The sequence below is a fragment of the Chiloscyllium punctatum genome, chromosome 24 (genome assembly GCF_047496795.1).
Source record: "Chiloscyllium punctatum isolate Juve2018m chromosome 24, sChiPun1.3, whole genome shotgun sequence".
In the NCBI taxonomy this organism is placed as follows: domain Eukaryota; kingdom Metazoa; phylum Chordata; class Chondrichthyes; order Orectolobiformes; family Hemiscylliidae; genus Chiloscyllium; species Chiloscyllium punctatum.
The window spans coordinates 69,348,140-69,369,121 of NC_092762.1; the positions used below are offsets into that span (position 1 = coordinate 69,348,140).

General features: G+C 40.3%; 1 protein-coding gene across 3 annotated transcripts in view; it reads right to left on the reverse strand.

The window, feature by feature from the left end:
* mfsd12a (major facilitator superfamily domain containing 12a) overlaps positions 1-20,982 on the reverse strand; it is a 48,485-nt gene that overhangs the window by 24,335 nt on the left and 3,168 nt on the right. For all 3 annotated transcript variants that reach the window (XM_072594121.1, XM_072594119.1, XM_072594120.1), the window contains exons 2-4: positions 4,269-4,479; positions 3,175-3,304; positions 184-375 (exon numbers count right to left, since the gene is read on the reverse strand). In XM_072594121.1, coding sequence (XP_072450222.1) covers positions 184-375; positions 3,175-3,304; positions 4,269-4,479 — 533 coding nt within the window. The remainder of the gene's footprint in view (positions 1-183; positions 376-3,174; positions 3,305-4,268; positions 4,480-20,982) is intronic.

Genomic DNA, 20,982 nt, shown 5'->3' on the forward strand with positions numbered 1-20,982 from the left:
ATGCCTTGACCATTTTGACACCAAGTCAAATGTTTTTTTTAAATTCCAGCAATTTACAATCAGCACTTTCAACACATCAAATTGAAGGAGCATGCATTCAGCATAATTTCATGCCTATTGACCAACCTTCTAAATCTTCCCTTACTTCAAGTGAGAGTATGCCTGCTGTACCACACCACTTACATGATAGAAAGACGCTTCCTTCAGCCAATGTTTCCACTGCAGCAATGGCTGGCTGTGGCTTTTACTGGGATCATTGATGAGTGGAGTCTGCTCAGCAACATGTTCCTCTTCACTTTTCACGTTCTCGCGTGTTCCGATATGGAACATCACTGAAGATACAAATCCAATGCCAATAACAATCAGAGCTAATGTCTGAAAAAACAAGGTTTAAGTAGCCATCAGTAAAGAATCCCCCTACCAACATTACCTTCCTTCCCTCAGAACAAAATCCATAAAAAAAAAAAGAGTGAAGGATGAAAGTAAAACGTGGTCATGATAAATATACCCAATCAGTATTTAAAAATTGAATACAATGGATACCAATCTCCTTCATCAGTTTGGTCCAAAATTCCATTATCTTCATTTAAAACAGACAAGTAGTGAAGCTCCCTTCACAGCATGAGATTCCTCAACATTTCCACTGGAGATCCTCCACATTCATTACTACAAAATAGTGTGGGAGGAGAGAGGTGGGCAGCAATTTTGGAATACAACAGGATTTTGAGAAATGGAGATATAGAGTGTAAGCTTCCAAAATGACAATTAAAGTCACGAGGAAAACACAGGTTTGAAAGAAAAGGCAAACTTCCTCATTCGAAGGCAGATAATCCACTCAATCACAATATCAGGAGCTACAATATCAGGAGCTACAGTTCCTTTTAGAAAAAAGTAATAACCAAAGGAATTCACTTCCCTGTCAAGATATGAAGGTAGAGGACAGGCCAAGGAAAGGCTTAACTTTTATCGAGCAGCAATTTGGTAATTATTTTCAACTCAAGATTTATGACATCGCCAAGACCGGTGGGATTCTAGTCCAGACTTGGTGAATACTACCACTGCATCATAAGACCTAGCTGAGATTAAAGTTCCTTGTTTGTGGCTTGTATGTTCAGTCAGCTTGGTGGTCTGTGGTTCCTAGTCAGTTGACTTGACTGTGCAAAATTCACCAGTACAAAACTAATTGACAGTAGAAAGTACCACAATGATGTAACAATTCTATGAAATTTAAATTAAGTACACTGGTGACGCAGAGACAGAGGCACATCTTTGTCTCGTGTTATCAGATGGTAGCAGGTCTGCAATGGTCTATTAGGAGGATCTTATGACAGGAGTTGGGTACATTTTCAAAGCCATGTTGGTCTCATTCCACGATCATCAGCAAATCTCCAATAAAACTTTGTTCTGACATTTGCTTAAAGATTAACACTAACTTACTGCACTTCATCTCAGGTCAGCCTGAGGGACAGGAGGAGAGAGGAAAGTGACTGGTATATACCATGATGTCAACAGCAGAGTGCGGCATCAAGGAGCCACAGTAAAACCGACCCTGGGGTGGGGCAAGAGAGCAGAATGAGAAGAGCAATGAGGGATTGAAAAACAGGAGAGAAGGGGGACAGATAGTGGTGGAAGAGAGGGTCTGGGGTAAGGGAAGAAGAGAAGGCGATGGGGAGAGAGAAAGACGAAATCTAGAAGTTTAGAACAATGATTGGAGATTGTGGGCGGCACGGTGGCACAGTGGTTAGCACTGCTGCCTCACAGCGCCAGAGACCCGGGTTCAATTCCCGCCTCAGGCGACACTCTGTGTGGAGTTTGCACATTCTCCCCGTGTCTGCGTGGGTTTCCTCCGGGTGCTCCGGTTTCCTCCCACCAAAAAAAAATGTGCAGGTCAGGTGAATTGGCCATGTTAAATTGCCCATAGTGTTAGGTGAAGGGGTAAACGTAGGAGTATGGGTCTTGGTGGTATAAGCTTCGGCGGGTCGGTGTGGACTTGTTGGGCCGAAGGGCCTGTTTCCACACTAAGTAATCTAATCTATCTGAAAAAAAAGGAAATTATGATTTGTAAAGAAAAAGTGGAATGAAAACAAATTAAACTGGATTTTATTGGTGAGCAAAATTTTAGAAATATACCCCCAGTAAAGAACTAAGACAAAAACAAATTATAACACTAACAGAAGGAATCTGAGCAAAATGTTCACAAAGACAATTTTGAATTCAAGTGGTTGAGTAGTTTAGCACTGACTAACTAAGACCATTTCATCCTCAAATGTTTGCTGCTGAATTAGAAAAGACCTGTCACAACAATAGCTTGCCCGTTCGTCCTGATATTACTGCTTTCTTCCACGCAGTCAAAACAGTTGCTGGAAGCTTGTGAATTTCTCCTAGATTGGTCAAGTCAGATTTTCACTCTGCAATACAAGAATCTGAGGCAACCATTTGGCCCCTTGAGCCTGCTCCATCAGGTTCATGCCTGGACTGACATTCCTCACATCCACGTCCCTGCCCTTTTTCCCCCTTATTGATCAAAATTCTATCTCAGCTTTAAAATTCACACAAGGACTCTGCCCCAAGGAGCCTCGAAGAAATTGCCCCTCATCTCAATCTCAAATTGATCCCCTTTGAGATTATGCCCACTGGTCCTGGACACTCCCATGAAGTGAAACATCCTCTCAGCATGTACCCTGTAAAGCCACTGAAGAATCCTATACATGTTTCAATGAGGTTAACTCTCATTCTAAAACTCTAGGGAGTAGGATCCCAACCTGTTTAGTCTACCCATAAAGACAATCTCTCCATACCTGGGTCAATCCTAGTGAAACTTCTCCAAACTGCCTCCAGGTGAGGGATAGGAACAGGAACAGGCCCTTCAGCCTGCTTCACCACTCCAGATCACAACACATCCTCATACCCCTTGATGTGTTTGAACATATAGAAAATCTACTGGTTTCTTGAATATTCTCAATGACAACTTCTTTCACAGTACCTTGGGGTAGGAAACTGCAAAAATTTCAAACCCCCGCCCCCCACAACCTCCAGTTTTAAAAACAAACAAACTTGCTCCTCTGGTTCAGATCCCACCCAAGCTGGAGAAGGAGAAATAAAATGGTGGGCACCTATGGTAGTTGGTCAAAACATCATCCAACAAAACAAGGACACAGTTTAGCTGTTGCTTACCCTGAATAAGGGAATATCTTGTTTTCCCAAACTGTTATCAACATCTGGATCTGAGTGAGCAGCTTGAAAGTGAAACAACAACCACGCAATCCCAAAAACTGCTATATTGGCTACAACAGTAAAAGCATTCCTGTGGATACAAATAACATTGGTTTCTACAGGTTAGACTTCTACAGGAGTAAAGATTCACAGTTATGCTCCTGCAAATGTATTCATTGAGCATGCTCCTGATCCCTGCATCAAAGTCAACCTGAACTATGGATTAGCTTCTGTTGAATGCTGCTGGGGAACTTTCTCGTGGATGTTATTCCAGCTGAGGGGAAGCAGTATTGCTCCAACTGTGTCCCGTGATGAATTAGTTAATATTAGCAACTGACTGAAGTCTCCTTTTTACAAAGCATGCAAGATTATTTCGGATTTCTTGCAAGCAAGCTCAAGTAGAATTTTGTTTTTAAAAAAGGGAATAAAGATACGAAGATCAACAAACATCAAGATACAAATTGGGTTGAATGAGCAGAAGGCAGCTTGTGCAATGTATAAACACCAGCATGGACCAGATAGACTGTACGGTCTTTTTCCTCTATTGTCCACTCCAATTTCACAGATGGTACCAATGATAGAGGATCTAGAAACCAACTCTCATTTGGATAGCTACTTTCATGTTTCTAAATCAATAATTTAGAATTAATCATACCTCAAGTACACTCATTAACTGTTCACAATCTTATTTGGAACACACCTCTTACAACTCATTCTCAAGCACCATCGCACAGCCATAATGGAGTAGTTATTGATTGACTTGATATCTATTGCAGCAGACTCTTTCCCTTTGTTTCCAAGATAGCTATGAAATATTTCCCAATGACATCTGGACCTCAATGCTTGGATTCGTGGTAATTCCTCAATTACAAAAAACAGAAAAGTGCAGTCCGAATACGTCATTTTGCCACATTTCCCCAGCTACTGCCCGATCAATCAGAACAATTAACCTGATTTTAAATAATATTGATGACTGGTAATTTGAGCTAGCAGCAAAAAGTCACTGAAGACACAGACAACTGTAAAAACAGACAGCAAGAAATTGTTTGTTTTACCTAAAAGCAGTGAGCTCAACCCGCTCATGGTCATTCAAGGTAAGCTCTGGTATCAAGGAGAGGTGGGAGATCTGTGTCGCAGCCCACCCAAACTGGAATACAACAATAAACGGAACGAAGTAAATGAGCTCAACCCACTGTGGAACGTTTTCACTGCTGCCCACGGGAGGATTAAAAATAAAGGGGAAGGATAGGAGGACGCTGGTGCTTCCTGTGAAAATAAGACAGTGGTTAAATACTCCTTTACAACACAACAACATCTTCAAAACACTACAGTTTAGCTGAAAACGAGAATGTTAAGCTTAAATTTGACTATAAAAACAGTGTAGGTTCTCAGTGTTCCTATGTTCAGCTCTCTGCAGAGATGGGTAGAGAACTGAACAAAAAAATCTAACACTTTCTGCTTGGCTCCAGTTGGAGGACAGAACTGAACAGCTTGAACTCTGATGCCTCTGCAAATGGCTGGTTCATTGCTAGTATGGGAAAAGTGTGCATATAGATCAGAAGGAACTAAGAGCTGGCTTCAGCTTCAAAGGTGGAGGGGGGGGGGTGCATCTGGATTGGAAAAAATTACTTGAAAGACTAGGGGCTAATTATATTTTTAATATGTTCCTATGGAGAAGATGAAGAGTTTAAAGATTAAGTGGTACTCACTACTAACATTTTTCTCCAAAGCTTTTCATGTCATTTAGTGACAATACAACACTAATGGTGTCTCACGATTTTACTGCCTTGTGATCCGATAATTACAAGTTACCATGAATTTTCAATTGGGCTCGAGTCACGCAAGGATCCAGAGAACCCATGATCAGTGACAAGAATCTTCTAGATGGATATGCTCATTAGTGAGCGACGGTCAATGACTACTTTCAAAAGAAGTCCAATCCAAGAGACTCATTCCAAATACTTGCTCAACAACCTTCTTTTACACAGCTCAGCTTCACCGAGAACCTAGTGAACACGTTTCCTGCTGGTTTAAAAACTGCACAGATCTGCTCATTAACAGCCCATTCGGAAGGAGAAACAAAAAAGACAATGTAAGCAGTTATACTAAAACAGGTTTATAACATAACTTCCTTGGTTTAACACAAGCGTAAACATTACATTAGACAAGAATGATGGTGATGATGTCCCTTGCAGCAATCTAGAAATATATTAAATGAGCAAAGTACATACTTCAAGTCACAAACCATCCTGATTTGATCATATGCCTCCATTCCTTCATGGTTGATGGATCAACATCCTGGAATTTCACAATGCATCATTGTGAAGGAGTCAGCATGTGACTTGTATCTATTCAAGGCAGTCGATTACCACCTTCAAGTCACCACCACTTGGCCAATAAGCATGTCATTTTGATGGTGCTTTCAGTTATAACCTTAAAATTAAGGTTGGGAGACTAGCAATTGAGACAAATGTCAGGACCAAGTCATGGGAACACAATTTAAGAAATAAACACAGCTAATGCATTTTGGTCTGTACACCAACAATCTTACAGAATAAACCTGTACCCAAAATCCATTTGTCCATTCCCCTCCCTGCTAGTTAGCCTAAGCTACTATTTTTATACTGTTAATCAATTTGAAGGTTGTATTCTTGTTGTCTCAGTACACAAGTTGTAAGCATTAAGAGCTACTTAAAAGAACTGATTAATACTTAGGCACACATTTTTTAAAAAAATCAATGCATTGGCGAAACATCCCAAGAGTTGTAGATTTGTCTCCATTTCATGTGCTGGAGACACGCAGCAAGTGTCTGTTTCATGATGCACTAGGGTTATGGTTAGGTGCATAGTTTAGTTTGTAAGGAAGTATGCTCACACAAACATGTATGGGGAGGGGAAGAAAGAAAAAATGTCTGCATAATTGTGTTTTTTTAAAAATACATGCTACACAGTCTCAAGATGTCCCAAATGTTCTTTCAGCCAGTTTTTGGCATGTAGCTACTGTAAAGTAAAAATGGATAAAATTCCAAAATATTTTAACTCACTGAACTAGTAGAGTCTGAGCCACACCAAAATATGCGATGGACCCAATAGAAACATTTGGCAGATGCAGCCATTTTGAACAGGAAACCCCTTACATGAAGCATATCATCTATCTTGCACAAGTTTAATTACTCAACAAGAAACTATCAATACTTCGTGCAAAGCTCTGTAGCCCAAGTTTGTAATTCTGCCACAAATTAAACACATTCATTAAAAATACTGCAGATGCTGGAAACCAGAAATTACTGGAAAAATTCAGGTCTGGCAGCATCTGTGGAGAGAAAGTTAACATTTTGGGTCAAGCCGTTCTGAAGAGTCACCACTGGACCAGAAATGTTAACTCGCATCACAAAGTACCACACCTGCTGAGTTGTTCCATCCTACACCACTTGTACGTTGGCAGCTCTTGCACTCTGTCCACTTGCTGTTAAATCTAGACTTATCCCAGAAATAGTAAGTGATGCAAGTACTCAGTTGTAAGCCCAAAGTTCCCTATTTGCAGCATAACATTCCCTACTTCAGCTCATCTATTGTCAAAACCTGCAATGCTTTGACTATTTCCACATTAGACCATCCTGCACACTCCTGGCCAGCATCTCAAATCAAGGTTATAGAGAATAAAACGTCATCCAAAACTCTGTGGGTTGGGACATCACCAGCAGAGTTCCCAGTTATCTGTCCTCTCTGCTTATCAATGTAAATTGGCTCCCAAACAACCCAGATCCAAAATTCACATCACATCTGGTTCTATTTAATTATTACCAGCTCCATAACCCTGAAAATATGGAAACTCTCCCAGTTCTGAAAATGCAGAAGAGGAGGATATTTTCTTCACCACTGAAGGTTCATGCCTTCAGCTGCCTGGACCCTCAGCTCAAACATCACCTCACGTATCCCTTTTAACTGCACCTCAAAATCTAGCTTTTCAACTGAACCTTCAATGGGTGGTTCAGTTCCATTGCATTATAAAGCAAGAGAAAGTACTTCAGACATTATATTAAAAAGCACTATAGAAATATAAATCAATGGTGTTCTACTAAGGTTGAGATAGTTTAGACAAAAAAACTATACAAAGAAATCCCAGTTTCTTTTTTCTTCCAAAGAAGCATTTGGTTGTTCAACAATCAGGGCAAGAGGAAACTACAAGAACAACTGACCAGAATCCGGACATTTGAAGTGAAGGCACAGAGAATATTTCTGAGTTCAATATACAAGAACTTCTTGCTGTAATTAATATAACAATTCCCAGTGACTTTAGTTTTCAGCAAGTATTTAGCACAGTCAGATCAAAAGATTCCTATGCAAAACTGGGATTCAAGTGAGGAAATGGAAAAGACGTACACATTCACATGGATATAGAGTTGGTGGGCTAATCAGGGAGGGAAGGTCATGAAATGGATCAATTTAAGCTGGCAGCACGGGATGGACAGTGGGTCACAGGAATTAGTATTGGGCCTCAACTATAATGATTTGATGCAGGGATCCAAATGCATGGTGCTACATTTTCAGATGAAACCAAGATAGGACAGAAAGTGAACTATGAATGGGACACAAGGAGTATGCAAACAAAAAAAAAACCAGACAGGCACACTGAATGCAGCAGCTGTTTAGATAAGGTTCACTTGGCTGATATCTGGAATGGGGGTAGAATTTTAAAATTAGGTGTTCACAGGCTCTGGCCATCAGGTGCTCAGGCTACCATTTATTGTCCATTACTAAATTACCCTGGTACTATGCAAGTTATTAGGCTATTTCAGAAGGCTGCTATGAGCCAACCTCATTTCTGTGGATCAAGAGTCAAGGACAGGCCAAACTAGTTAAGGTTGGCAGATGTCCTCCCTCAGAGGACATTAGTGAACCAGTTTTTTTTAAAAAAAAAACACGTGCGGGGTTTCCATTAGACTAGCTGTCCCAAATGGATTACTGAATTGAAATTTCAGTATCTGTCTTGGTGGGATTTGAACCCACCGCCCTACAACATTAGCCTGGGGCTTGAGTTACGTCCATTGATATTACCTCTACTAATAAGGAAAGGCTGGGCCTACATCAACCGAAGATCAGAAGAGTCCGGAGTGATCTTAGTGAAATGCAAGATTGAGAGGACTTGACAGGGTGGATGCTTAAAACAGGTTATTTCCATAAGGGAAAAGGTGAGAACTAGAGGACACTTTAAAAATGAAGGGGTCACCCATTTAGGACAGGCAGAGGAGGAGGAATTTCTTTGGACTTTGGAACTCTCCTCTACAAAAGGAGAAATGGGAGGCAAGATTGTTAAATGCTTTTAAAGGTAGAGGCAAATAGATTCTCAATGAACAAGGAGCTCAAAGATTACTGAAAGTACGCTGGAATGTAGAGTTTAGGCCACATCAGATCAGTCAAAATCTTGTTGAATGGCAGAATAGACTGAAGGGGCAGGATGGTAGAGTCCTGCTGCTCATTCACGTTTCTCAACAGTTCAGAAACACGTGTCACCTTCTATTTGGGAGATTTGCTACTTTGTTTTCCAACTGGTTTTTAAACCAAAAGTCAACTAATAACAGGCAAAATTTAAATGAATGTATGGAAATCATTAAATCCTTCCCACACGTTCAGCAATAGTTCTAAGTGTGGTTTCTGCAACTTATAACTTGCAAAGATGCCCGGAAACAACCATTTTTAGTGAAAGTATGATGTGGCTGACAGGAAATGCTTCAAAATTTATTTCATGACTTGGTATTTACAATGGAGGTGAATGCTTTGTGATACTGAGTTATACAGATTAGAAAAAGCTCCAGGGTCAAAGCATATGCCAAGTTAACTAATTGCTGATTGCACAATGTAGTTTAGTGTTATTGCTGAGATAACAATAGCAATTATACAACAATCTACGGCCAGAAGAAGAGTCAACAGATTGTTCTGAGACTTTTTAAAAGCAGGGAGAACCAGGAGAACCCTTTCAAGAAGTCCACAAAGTGGGACTGTGTCTCATTAAAAAAAGGAATGGGAGAGTAATTTGCAGGAATTACAAAGAATTTGGGACCAATACTCATGCCTTTAGAGTGAGGTGGGCACCTCAGGGGGTGGAGAGCTTTATCTCCACTTTCAGCAGAGGGGTGGCACAATGGCTGGCATTGCTGCCTCAGTACCAGGGACCCAGGTTTAATTACTGCCTTGGGCAACTGTGTTGAGTTTGCACATTCTCCAGTGTCTGCAGGGATATTCCACCCCCCCCCCCTCCACCCCATAGTCTGAAGGTGGGCATCTAAAAGGTGGTTATTCCATTGCATCCAGGGATGTGCGAAAGCAGGGTTATGGGAATTGTATGGGGGCGGTTTGGGTGGTGCTCTTTGGAGGGTTGGTGCAGACCGGTTGGGCCAAATGGCTTCTATAAGCCTTGTAAGGATTCATTGATTCCAACTCCATTTTGATTTAGCCCCTTCCCACACTCCCTCACATTGGATGGTTTGCATCGCCCTTAATGGGCTTTGTACATAAATTATTCAAACAGAAACACATGATTTACTGGTGATGGTTGTTAGGTGGAAAGAAAAGCATGGACAATTTGGTGCTGAAATAAAAGAATGTTCAGTAGTGCATAAAAACACTTCTGGATATAAAGGGGGGGGATAAAAAAGCAAAGAATTTGGGCTGGCAACAAGGCAGGAGGTTACAAAGAAAAGGATACAAATTTAGAAAAGGGATATGAGACAAATATCAACTTTGCACCTTGTAAGCAGGGAGCCAGTGGAAATCCAGTGAGAAAGGGTGCTACAAGACTGCACAATACAAAAAAATTGGGAAATGCAACCTTCCAAGGTTGAAAAAAAAACAGGAAGTTAGTGCACCAATGTTCAAAACGAAGGAGAAACAGAACAGCAAAAAAAAAACTATGGATTTCTGAACATCCACAGCTCAGGGAAATAGGGTTTTTAAAAACACTAACTTCTGCATAGGTTCCCTGCTAGCAGGACAGGGACATAGCTAGCTTTTTATCTTCTAGGAGACACCGGCAATATCGTTTGCGTCTTTGCTTTGATGATCTGACTGTTGCGAAATCCACACAGCAATATAACAGTAGGGCACTTTCTGAAGTATCTGCTTAAGATAACCCTAAAGCTTTGAGTAACGAGGAGCACAAATTTCTTCTGACTGGGGAAATAATAGCCCATTCTCTTTATTAAAACGCAAGATCTCATGATATGCAACCTTAGAAATTCTCAACACGTACAGAATAGCACAGAGGTCGTTCTGGTTTAAACGCACTTTTTGTCAGCACAAATTGGCGATTTTCTATAGCTGGTTTTCATAGCATGAGACTGCAGAGAAACAACTGTCATGTTATAGCAGAACAACCTGTATAAACCCAACTTTTATTTCTTGATTATGGCTTTTTTTAAAAACAAACTGTTCCCATCATACAAGTTAAAACTCCAAGTCCTATTCCCCTTTGTCCAGATTACAAAAATTACTTTTTCTGGTTTAGAGCCTCCATTAAGGAACACCTACTTAAAATCATTTAAACACTGACTGAATAAAATATACTAACTAGCAAATACACACACACTAACCTACTCTGGAGCAGAGGCTCTCAAGCCATGGCCACTACTCAGACACTCCCCCTCCAAATGTGGGCCCTTGAGAAACTTAAGATATCAAGGCGCTGCAGTTTCTAACACCATCAAACCAACCTCAGGATTGGCTCAACTCTGACTGCTGACCAGTAGCCACCTATTTGAGTCACCTGCTGACCCCTCACTTCTTACTCCCGAGCCAGCAATTCATTTGCAAAAGTTCAATGATAAAACCTACACAAGGGACAATTTTAAAATAAGCATTTCACTGCTTCAGAGCTAGTAAATCAATAACCAGGCTGCCAACATTTCCACCTATACTGGGATGGCATATGGCAACCAATTTGAGCCATCAAGCTGCCTGCCATAAAACAAAAGGGTGGAAAGCATTCAGTGTTTTGATAAATACATCACTACTTCCTTCAGTTCAGAATGTTTTGGTGTAGTCTCAAATGAGCTGAGCAGGATGAACATTGAGCATACGTGTGTGTTGTGGTCAAAGATGTTGCCATTTTCTGACAATCTTAAATCAGTTTCATAAAAAAAGGTTGTTAACTGTACCATTAAATTTATACAAGAAAAATATTGTCAAGGAGAAAGTGATGGGGGCCCAATGAATGGTCATTAAGTGATCTCAGAAGCAAAAACATTGAAAAATCCTGAGATTGGTAGAAGCTGCAATACCATGTCTACTGTGTACACAAAATTACATCAAGTGGCTCAATGCGGAGATAGTTTTTGCCAGGAACAGAACCAATGGATTTTTAAATTATACAGATTTAAGTTTAAAAATTCAGCCAAGAAATTCTGAAGGAATTCAAAAGAATAAAAAGGAAGGCTCAACTTTAAAACAGCACACCACCATATTTTCAATTGGAAAACCTCAGGGAAACCACATTCACCTCAATGTCATATAAACATCCAAGTTTTCACTGGCTACATTTTAAAAAAAAATGTAAGCAAGAGATCATTGATACTAGAAAATTAAACAGTCAGAGAAACTCTGTAGGTCTGACAGCATGAACAGAAGAGAGTGTTAACACCAAGTCCGATATGACTTCTTCAGTCTGTCTGCATTAACTGCAGAGCCAAAGTCGAAGATGACTCATATCAGACTTTAAACGTTAATGCTCTTTCCCTCTCCACAAATACTGCCACACCTGCTGGACTTTTCCAGTATTTGATATCATTTTTAAATTCTTATTCCCATGTTCATCCTCTGCTGTAATGTGGCTTCAATTCCAGCACACCATCTTGAACCTCCTCCAGTCCCAAATCCTGTCAAGTTCTAACTTTAGCTACCGCAGCTCCCCAACTTCAGTATTTACAGGCATGCCTTCCATTGCTTCGGCTCCCAGCTCAAATTCTCTCCCCAAACCCCTTTGCCCTAACCTCCAGGTGAGTCCTTGAAACCCTCCTTTGACAAAACTTTTGAACACCTTTTGTAATAACTCCTTTCCCAGTCTGGTGCCAGGTAATTTATCAACTTTCAATTCAAATGCCATGATAAGTTTTAGAACAGCCAAAAACATAAAATGGAGCAATATTAATACAGGCTGTTGTTGGTGGTTCAAATCTTGGGCAATAAAGGCAGTTTTAGAAAAAAAAAAGTTGCAGACTCGATAGACATTTGGACAGACCCTCAGGTGATTCTACAATAACTAGCGACATTTCAGCACATGTAGCTTGAAGTAAACCACACAAGAGATTACCCACGTTTGGGGAACAGACAACACTTAATTCTTACTTTAATTTCTGCAATGTTTTCTTTTGCTATTGAGGCAGCTTTAATATCTTCTAGGGGTGGCAGACAGTTGAAGCTCCCCAACTCTATCAGAGATGAGTGCTGCTTATTAGTTCCTTTTTAAAAGCTTTAATACTCCCATTTAACAAAACAGCCAGCATTTAAAAGCAAGAGAAAGTGAGTACTACAGATGTTGGAGATCAAAAGTCAAAAAGTGTGGTACTGGAAAAGCACAGCAGGTCAGATAACAACAGAGGAACAGGAAAGTCAACGTTTCAGGCATAAGCTTGCTGTGCTTTTCTAGTGCAACACTGACTATTTAACAGCATTCTTTGAGATCCTTAACGATGAGTGCTGCTTTGAAGACCCAGTTTTGATGTCAGTCAATCATAATGGAAAATGTGATTTTAATCTGTTTCAAGAAATAAGCATCTGAAAAAAAAGACCACGTGGATAAGTATGAAGGGAGTGGTGGGAATAGTGCACAAATGAGTTACAAATGCATCTTATGTATGCATGTTGCAAGCTGGATGTGAGAAGTGTTAGATCTAATCTAACCTAGCCCATCCACACTGAGAAAAGCAGCTCACATTCTGTTATGCCTGGCAGAGTTTTAAACTTGGCCAAATGTCCCTCCCCAATCCTCAAGCATTTCAAATACAACGACTACCTGCTTACCACTTCCTGTATTATATTGAGCATACTACAGAGGAATACACCAGATTGGTTTAAACCTGAAAGCTACCATCACAGCATTACAAAAGTCTTAAAATGGCTAGAGTTCACCTGTACCAGTCATATTTAAAAATTGTAGAAATACAATTGCAAACAGACTCTAGGCTTTATGACCTGGAACAGCAAATACAAGACCAAAAAGAAAAATGGAGGGGAAGAAAGGTCAAGATAACATACCCAATTTTCCTTCGGCAGAAAACAAATTAGGACAAGTTGTGCACTCAAAACATTACTTCCTTTTCCTTCACAAATAGTACATATCGCTGCTGCTACCTACAAAACTCACTGCAGTATCTCAGACTCTTCCAAATCCTAGGACAAAGGCAGCAGATGCACAAGTATACCACCATTTGCAAGTTCCCCTCCAAGAGGCCCACAATCTGACTTGGAAATATAATCAGCATTCCTTCACTGTTGGTTAAAATTGTAAAACGTCATTCCCAACAATATTGTCGGTGTCCCTATACCTGATGGACCACAGTGATTCAAGAAGTCAATTCATCGTCTATCTCTCAAGGGCAATTAAGGATGAGCAACAAACACTGACCTCATCAGGGATAGAAAGCACAAGTCCCGAGCCTTCCAGGCTCAAGTGGAATGGCCCCTAGCTCAAGCACAGGAGACCCCCTAGAGGCTCAGCCCATTATTGGAAACCCACCTTGTCCTAAATCTGCTGATCAGCAACACACACACACATTGTGTGGATCCATGTTCAGCCACGAACAGAACTCAATAACTCCAAGGGCAGGGACTTCGACTCCCAGAGATACCAAAAATCACAGGACATAGATTGCTAACTTTCTTCAATTATTCCATATAGCACAAATATCTCTCAAAAACAAAGCCCTATTGGCAGCATATTGATCACCTGGTTCATCAAACCTGGTCTTAACTTAAAATTAGACTGATTTTATAAAGCAAACCTGGGAGACTTTCAGATGAGTTTACAGTTTATTATAGGAAATTATTTCAAATGGAGGCAAAATGACAACTGAGCTAAATTCCAAGTCACACCACCTCAATGAAGGGCAAGTGGCTGGTTACTTTGCATCATCAAGGATATTTGCCCTGTATTATTTTACTATGTGGATAGCTTTTGGGGAGCCAATTACATTGGGCTCAAGAACTGTAATTATCTACATGGAATAGAAGAACAGTGTAGTAACTGTGCTCCAGCACTTTATTCAAGGGAGGAAGACAGAATTCATTAGCTAGTAGATGTGTTGTCTAGAAGGCAGTTGACAGGGTAGTTTACAAAAAAAAGTGAAGTCAGAAGATAAAGGCCAGAGTGGGAGGTAGTATATTGACATGAATAGAGAATTGGCTAACGGGCAGGAAATCCCCTTATTTTCAAGGGAGAACAAAAGAACAGAATATTACTTACGCATAGAAAAACTGCAGAAAGCAGTTCAGAGAAGTTCCCTGGGAAGACTCCTGAATGAAGGGATTGTCTTATGAGCAAAGATTAAACTAGTCAGAATTGTACTCACTGAAGAATAAAAGAAAGAAAGGTGATCTCATTGAAACATATCAGGGAAGACATGGTAGCTCAGTGGTTAGCACTGCTGCCTCACAGCGCCAAGGACCTGGGTTAGATTCCAGCCTCGGGCAACTGCCTGTCCCCCATGTCTGCGTGGGTTTCCTCCAGGTACTCTGGTTTCCTCCCACAGTCCAAAGATGTGCAGGTTAGGTGAATTGGCCATGCTAAGTTGCCTGTAGTGTTAGATGCATTATAGTCAGAGGGAAATGGGTCTGGGTGGGTTATACTTCGGAGGGTCGGTGTGGACTGGTTGGGCGAAAGGGCCTGTTTCCACACTGTAGGGAATCTAATCTAATTCCTAAGAGGCTCAACAGGGTAAATGCTGAGACGATGTTTCTTTCAGGGGAAAATCTAGGGCAGAGTCTCAGAATAAAGAGAGGCCAAGACAAAATGGAGAAGAGGAGAATTTCTTCTCACCGGGTTCTCTCTTTGGAGCTTCTTGCCACAGACAGCAGTGGGGGCAACGTCCTGGTGTATATTTAATGCAGAGATAGACAATTCCCCTAATCAAGAATCCTGGGGTTACAAGGAAAATTCAGGAAAGCACATGTGCAGTGTTGGATCAGCCAGGATCCTATTAAAGGCAGAGCAGGTGACTCCTGATCTTGCCAGTAGGAGTTGGCTCCTGGAGGAGAAAACAATGGATTTGAGTGCAAGTGGAGGGCACAGCACCCAGGGGGACTTTGGTCACTCTGAACAGTCAGGACAGTGAAATACAAAGATTTACAAAAAGCAGCAGAAAGCAAAAGCAAAGTACAAAGCAGAACGTTTTCAAGGACTAAACACACAAAGCAATAATACTGTAGAAATTGAAACAAGGTCTGTAGGTACATACAGTCACGTGACTAATAGTATCAAAGGTGCCTTTCAGCATGGGATTATAGGAAGGTTTTTAAAAAACGTCACATGAATAGATCCTTTTCAATCATTTATTCAAAAATGTGAACATTCTATTCAAAATAATATGCCTTAGATTTAATGCGATTTGTTTGAAGACCTGGTAAAGACTTCGCAGCTCCCATTGTTTTTTGAAGTAATTTATAAAAATCAGCATTACTACTATAATGCAACTAAAACCATACATTTTCATAGTTAGGTTAACAAAATTATGTTGCAAATGGAGATTGTGTCAAAGTGAACATAACAGATTATATTTGATTTAACATTTCAAACAAAAAAGTAGAAGAGCAAAATGGCTCCTGCACCGATGAGTGGGCTGCCAGGGTTTGTACATTCACAAAGTGAAAATGTTACAAAAAAGTTAAAAGAACACAACTAAACAGGCAAGTACTGTTTTTACTTTGTCAAACAACCCAGGTTCCACAATCCACTTGTTGGGATTGTTCATTTAAATTTTGTTATTTGGTTTTAGAGTACTCAAGATCCCTGAGAGATTAAGTTTTACTTCAAAAATAGGAAACTGAATAGAGAGGATGAACATAGAACAATAAAGCACAGTAAAGCCCTCAACGTTGTGCCCAAATGTTAGAGCAAGGAGCACTGTTCAGTTAAAGAAACTGTTCCATACCAGTAGGTTTCAGTACACCACATACCTGAAAGCAGTCTTCAAAAAAGGTACCTACTTGTGGTGAGAGAAACAGACAATGAACATTGGCAAGAAAGAAACTGAGCTCAGGGCTGGGGTCATGCTGAAAGGGACTGGTAGTTATAGTTGAGCTGGTTATGTATATTTTCTTCACTTGCTGACCCCACATCTGCACATTCCAGCCAGGTCAGCAGAGATTGCAATTACATTTACCAGCTGGCATCCTCCTATTCCATATGTTTGAATATTGAATGATCTATGTTTACTCAGTCATTGGAGACATCCTTTTTGTTCATAAATTTTAAAACTAGTCAAACAAACTCTAAAAAGATAGCAGATATTCTATTTGCAGATTTTATTGACTATAAAGAATAAATATTTAATCTATTTTTCTAATCAACCTGTTCAGTTATTACAGATCTATGGAACAGACAGGGCCTGAACCTATACCTCCTGATCCAAGGGTGGGGACACTACCACTGTGCCACAAACTAGTCCAATAATTCTCTGCCTCAGTTCAATCTGATCCCTCCCTATGTTTTAAAATCAAAATATTTGACAACTGACAGGTTTGAACTCAGCCCACTCCCCCCCCCCAGCCTAAAGGGAAGGACACTACCACTGCACCAAAAGAACCTTTCCCCTTTATAGGATTAAATAATTGACTACTTAACAGCCATCATGTTTCCCTTTTGACAATTATTTGAACATTTTGCAATAAATGCCCTAGATGGTGTAAAAGGCATGCTCATCTTTCTGCCCTTGCTGAGAAGCAGTTGGTGGAAAATGACCAAGAATTTAGTAAAAATAGTCTTGCCCAACTTTCCTCCAATGAGTCCTTCTACACAACAGAAGAACAGATACACACCCCTAACATGGTCGTGTAGTAACAAAATCAGTGGAAACTCGAGAGGGAGAGAATTTTGGTAGAACTGCAATCTCTATATTATCACCATGCAGAACTTCCATCTGCATAATGAGAAATTGTTTAAAAAAAAAGGTATAAAATACACAAATTTATTATCCAACATCACATTTTGGGATTTGGCTTTTTCTTTTAAAACCAGGATTGCCTTCAGCAAAGCAAATTTGTAAAGAATTAGAAAGGCTGCAAGGAGGTATTAGGGCATAACGGACGCTGTCCCCACCAGAAGCTTCAGGTTAAAGACCCACCCTCAAACTTGACAGCCAAGCAAAACATGTCTGAACATGGCCAAAGGGGCAGAGTACTACCTGAGCATCACAAGCTTCCAACATCAAGTAAGAACAGGATAGCTTCTTGACTGGCCACGTGACAAAGTAAGTTGGAGTATATACACCATGACATACTTGCGGAATCTACACTGAAGCTGAAAATGTGTTGCTGGAAAAGCGCAAGACAGGCAGCATCCAAGGAGCAGGAGAATCAACGTTTCGGGCATGAGCCCTTCTTCAGGAATGAGGAAAGAATCTACACTGATGCCTGACAACCAACTTGGAAAGTAGCACAAATACAAAGCTATGTTTAGAGTGCAATACTTTCTTTCCAAATTGTTGCGACAGGGTCTACTGTCATATCCAAAAAGGTCCATTAGCAAAGACAGTTAAAAAAAAATGCAAGTTAAAGTCACCCAATTAACAGATTATACAAACTATCTGGACACGACGACACCAAACAGCTGTACTAACAGGAGTGTCCCTGATTGTGAAGCTGTTAGACTCACTATGAGCTACTTTCCATGGTCAATTGCAACAGAAAACAAGAGGGGAGAAAGTGAGGACTGCAGATGCTGGAGATCAGAGCTGAAAAGGTGTTGCTGGAAAAGCGCAGCAGGTCAGGCAGCATCCAAGGAGCAGGAGAATCGACGTTTCGGGCATGAGCCCTTTAGGCTCATGCCCGAAACGTCGATTCTCCTGCTCCTTGGATGCTGCCTGACCTGCTGCGCTTTTCCAGCAACACCTTTTCAGCAGGAAACAAGAGGGGCCTCACTGAAGAAAGCTGGGCTTTAAATGAAATACTGAGAGTGCTAGAGGCTCAAAATAAAAAAGGGAGATTAGATCCTGCCAGAACATAAAGAAACTAGTTCATCTGATAAGAAACAGGACATCACCTTAATAAGTAACCTGCAACGTAATACCCAAGAGAATATTCCAAGAAAGGCCTGAAAGTTGGAACAGGAAGTAAGTGGTAGATTTTATTTTTAAACAGACTGGTTTCAGATCTGCTTTAGAATAACATCATGAAAGTGACAATCAAATGCAATAAGATCTTTTTATTGATCTCCAATAAGGGCTCAGTAAATATTCCAGGTGTTTGGAATCCTCATCTTGTACTTCCAAGTACATTCTCAGCCAAAGAATAGTTGAAGTTGTCATTTTCTCGTTCTGTGTTACTAAAGATGGCAATAACTGGGGTTCCAATATTCCAAAGTTTTCCTCGGTCATACTTCCAATCTGAGCTTCCTTAAAGAGAACTTGTACAGGGCACCAGTGGACAAAGTAGCATCCCACTCTGCAACATTGCCTTGAAGTTCTGATCTATTGGCACAAGAAAGTTCATGTTAACTGAACTTGCCTTGTGCACATTTAAAGGAAATAGAACAAAAACACAAAGATGGAATGCAGGTTTTCTTCAGAAATGTAAGATATGTAGATATATCACATGCAAACAAACAAAGGTGAGTCTGTGGCACATTTGAAGGCTGACACTTTCTGTTCCCTCTCCATAAAACCACCGACTTCCCCCTTGCTAAGATTACCAGTCTCTCTCTTGCTCATTCATTTTAAGCTAATGCTGAAATGCTCATGTGCTTGTGTCATGTGTTTTGGAAATAAAGGCAGTGAAGTTACCATATAATATTGACCATACTTTCCATTGATTGAGCCATATTGACTTGTATAGCACACATCTCAGGTAGTGGGGGAAAGACAGCATCTGTAAAATGCATTTGCCCCAGTAAATGTAGTCACTTCACTGACCCAAAGAGAAAAATAATTTGAGCTGGGAGACTGGGCAAAGTATATATTTGACAGACTATTAGTAAGCACCATTTTGGTTGAATCAGCACAATATTTTGGGCATTGAGGTGGTCAGATTTCTCAAATCTGACATTGGAAGCCCCAAGACAAAACAGAATCACCATTAAACTCTGTCAGTGTTTAAAAAAAAAATCTGTATTTATAATGATGTAACCTTCCACCCTGGCCTTTAATACCACATCTATAATTTGTGCACAAAATCCCAGGATACCTGTTCTTGCATCCCCTTAGAATTAATCCACTTTGTAATGATAAAAAAAACATTGAATTAAGCAAGTTTTATAATAAACCCTTTAGTTTGTGTTGCCTGGCCATATTCTGCCTACCAAAGCAGTACTTAACATGGAGTTAAATTTAATCTGCCTATTCTATCAGCTCATCTGTCTTTTCCTGAAGCTTATCACCGTCCTTCCACTGTTCAGTATGGTTTGGAGATGACGCAAAATTTACCGAATGTATTCAAAATAAGCACCTATCACTCTGCCTTAAAACATTCAATGATCCTGTCTGCACTGCTCTCTGAAGGAAAAAAGAGAGAGTGTTCCAAGAACACAACCTTCGAAAGGCAAAATTCCTCATCTCAGTCTTAAATTGAAGGCCCCATTTTTAAACTATGGCCCCTAGTTCTTGCTCTCCCAAAAGAAATATCCTCTCAGCTTCTCCCCTGTCAAGCTCCCTCAGTCGTGTGTCTCAACATTCTTCCAAACTCCAGTGGATGCAGGCACACAGTCTGTTCAACCTTTCCTCAATATAAGCCAATTACACACACACCACCCTCACCCAAATCCCAGGTAAGTTATGAGAATCCTTCAAAATACTTCCAACACATTTATAACACAAGAAAAATCAAAACTGCACTCCGAACTGCAGATGTGGCCTCACCAGGTCTTGATGCACTGCAATGTAGAATAATAGCCCAACATAAAATTTCTATTCCTTATGCAATAAACCACAGGCATAAATTAATATATGCTTGTATTCTAATTTAGATTAATTTATCACACGATCCAGACATCTTTATACTTCTTAAAGATTCCTGCAATTCCTTAAAATAATGATACTTTTCTATGTTTCCTGTTAAAGTGAACAAGTTCACATTTCCTACTTTTACTCCTTTTGTCATTTGTTTTGCCTATTCATTTAAACCATCTCTATACCTTTGCAGACTCTCATCCTCGACACCACCCACTCTATCTTGTCCCATCAATAGGGTCACACCTTCAAAGTCATTTATATACATATTGTAAATAATGGAGTAAATAACACGGGGTCAATAGGCCCACCCAGGCATATTGGCACAAAAATAAAGAGAAAAAAGTTGCAACAATATATTCAACTGCCCTAGGGTGCTTCAAGGCACAGGCACAGGGGTAATACCTCTGGACTAACAAGAGGGGCCTGACTAATATTTTGGGGAACCTAGTTTAGCTGGAGGAACTTCAATGAATCTATAAAAATCTCCATTTAAAAAGTTAGATTAAATGGTAACCCATATGGAAACAGTCCATCTTTAAAATCTCAATTCGACAATGCAATGCAGGGAAGAAAATCTGCTAGTGGCCTAGCTGTCACTCCAGAACCATAGCACAGTGGT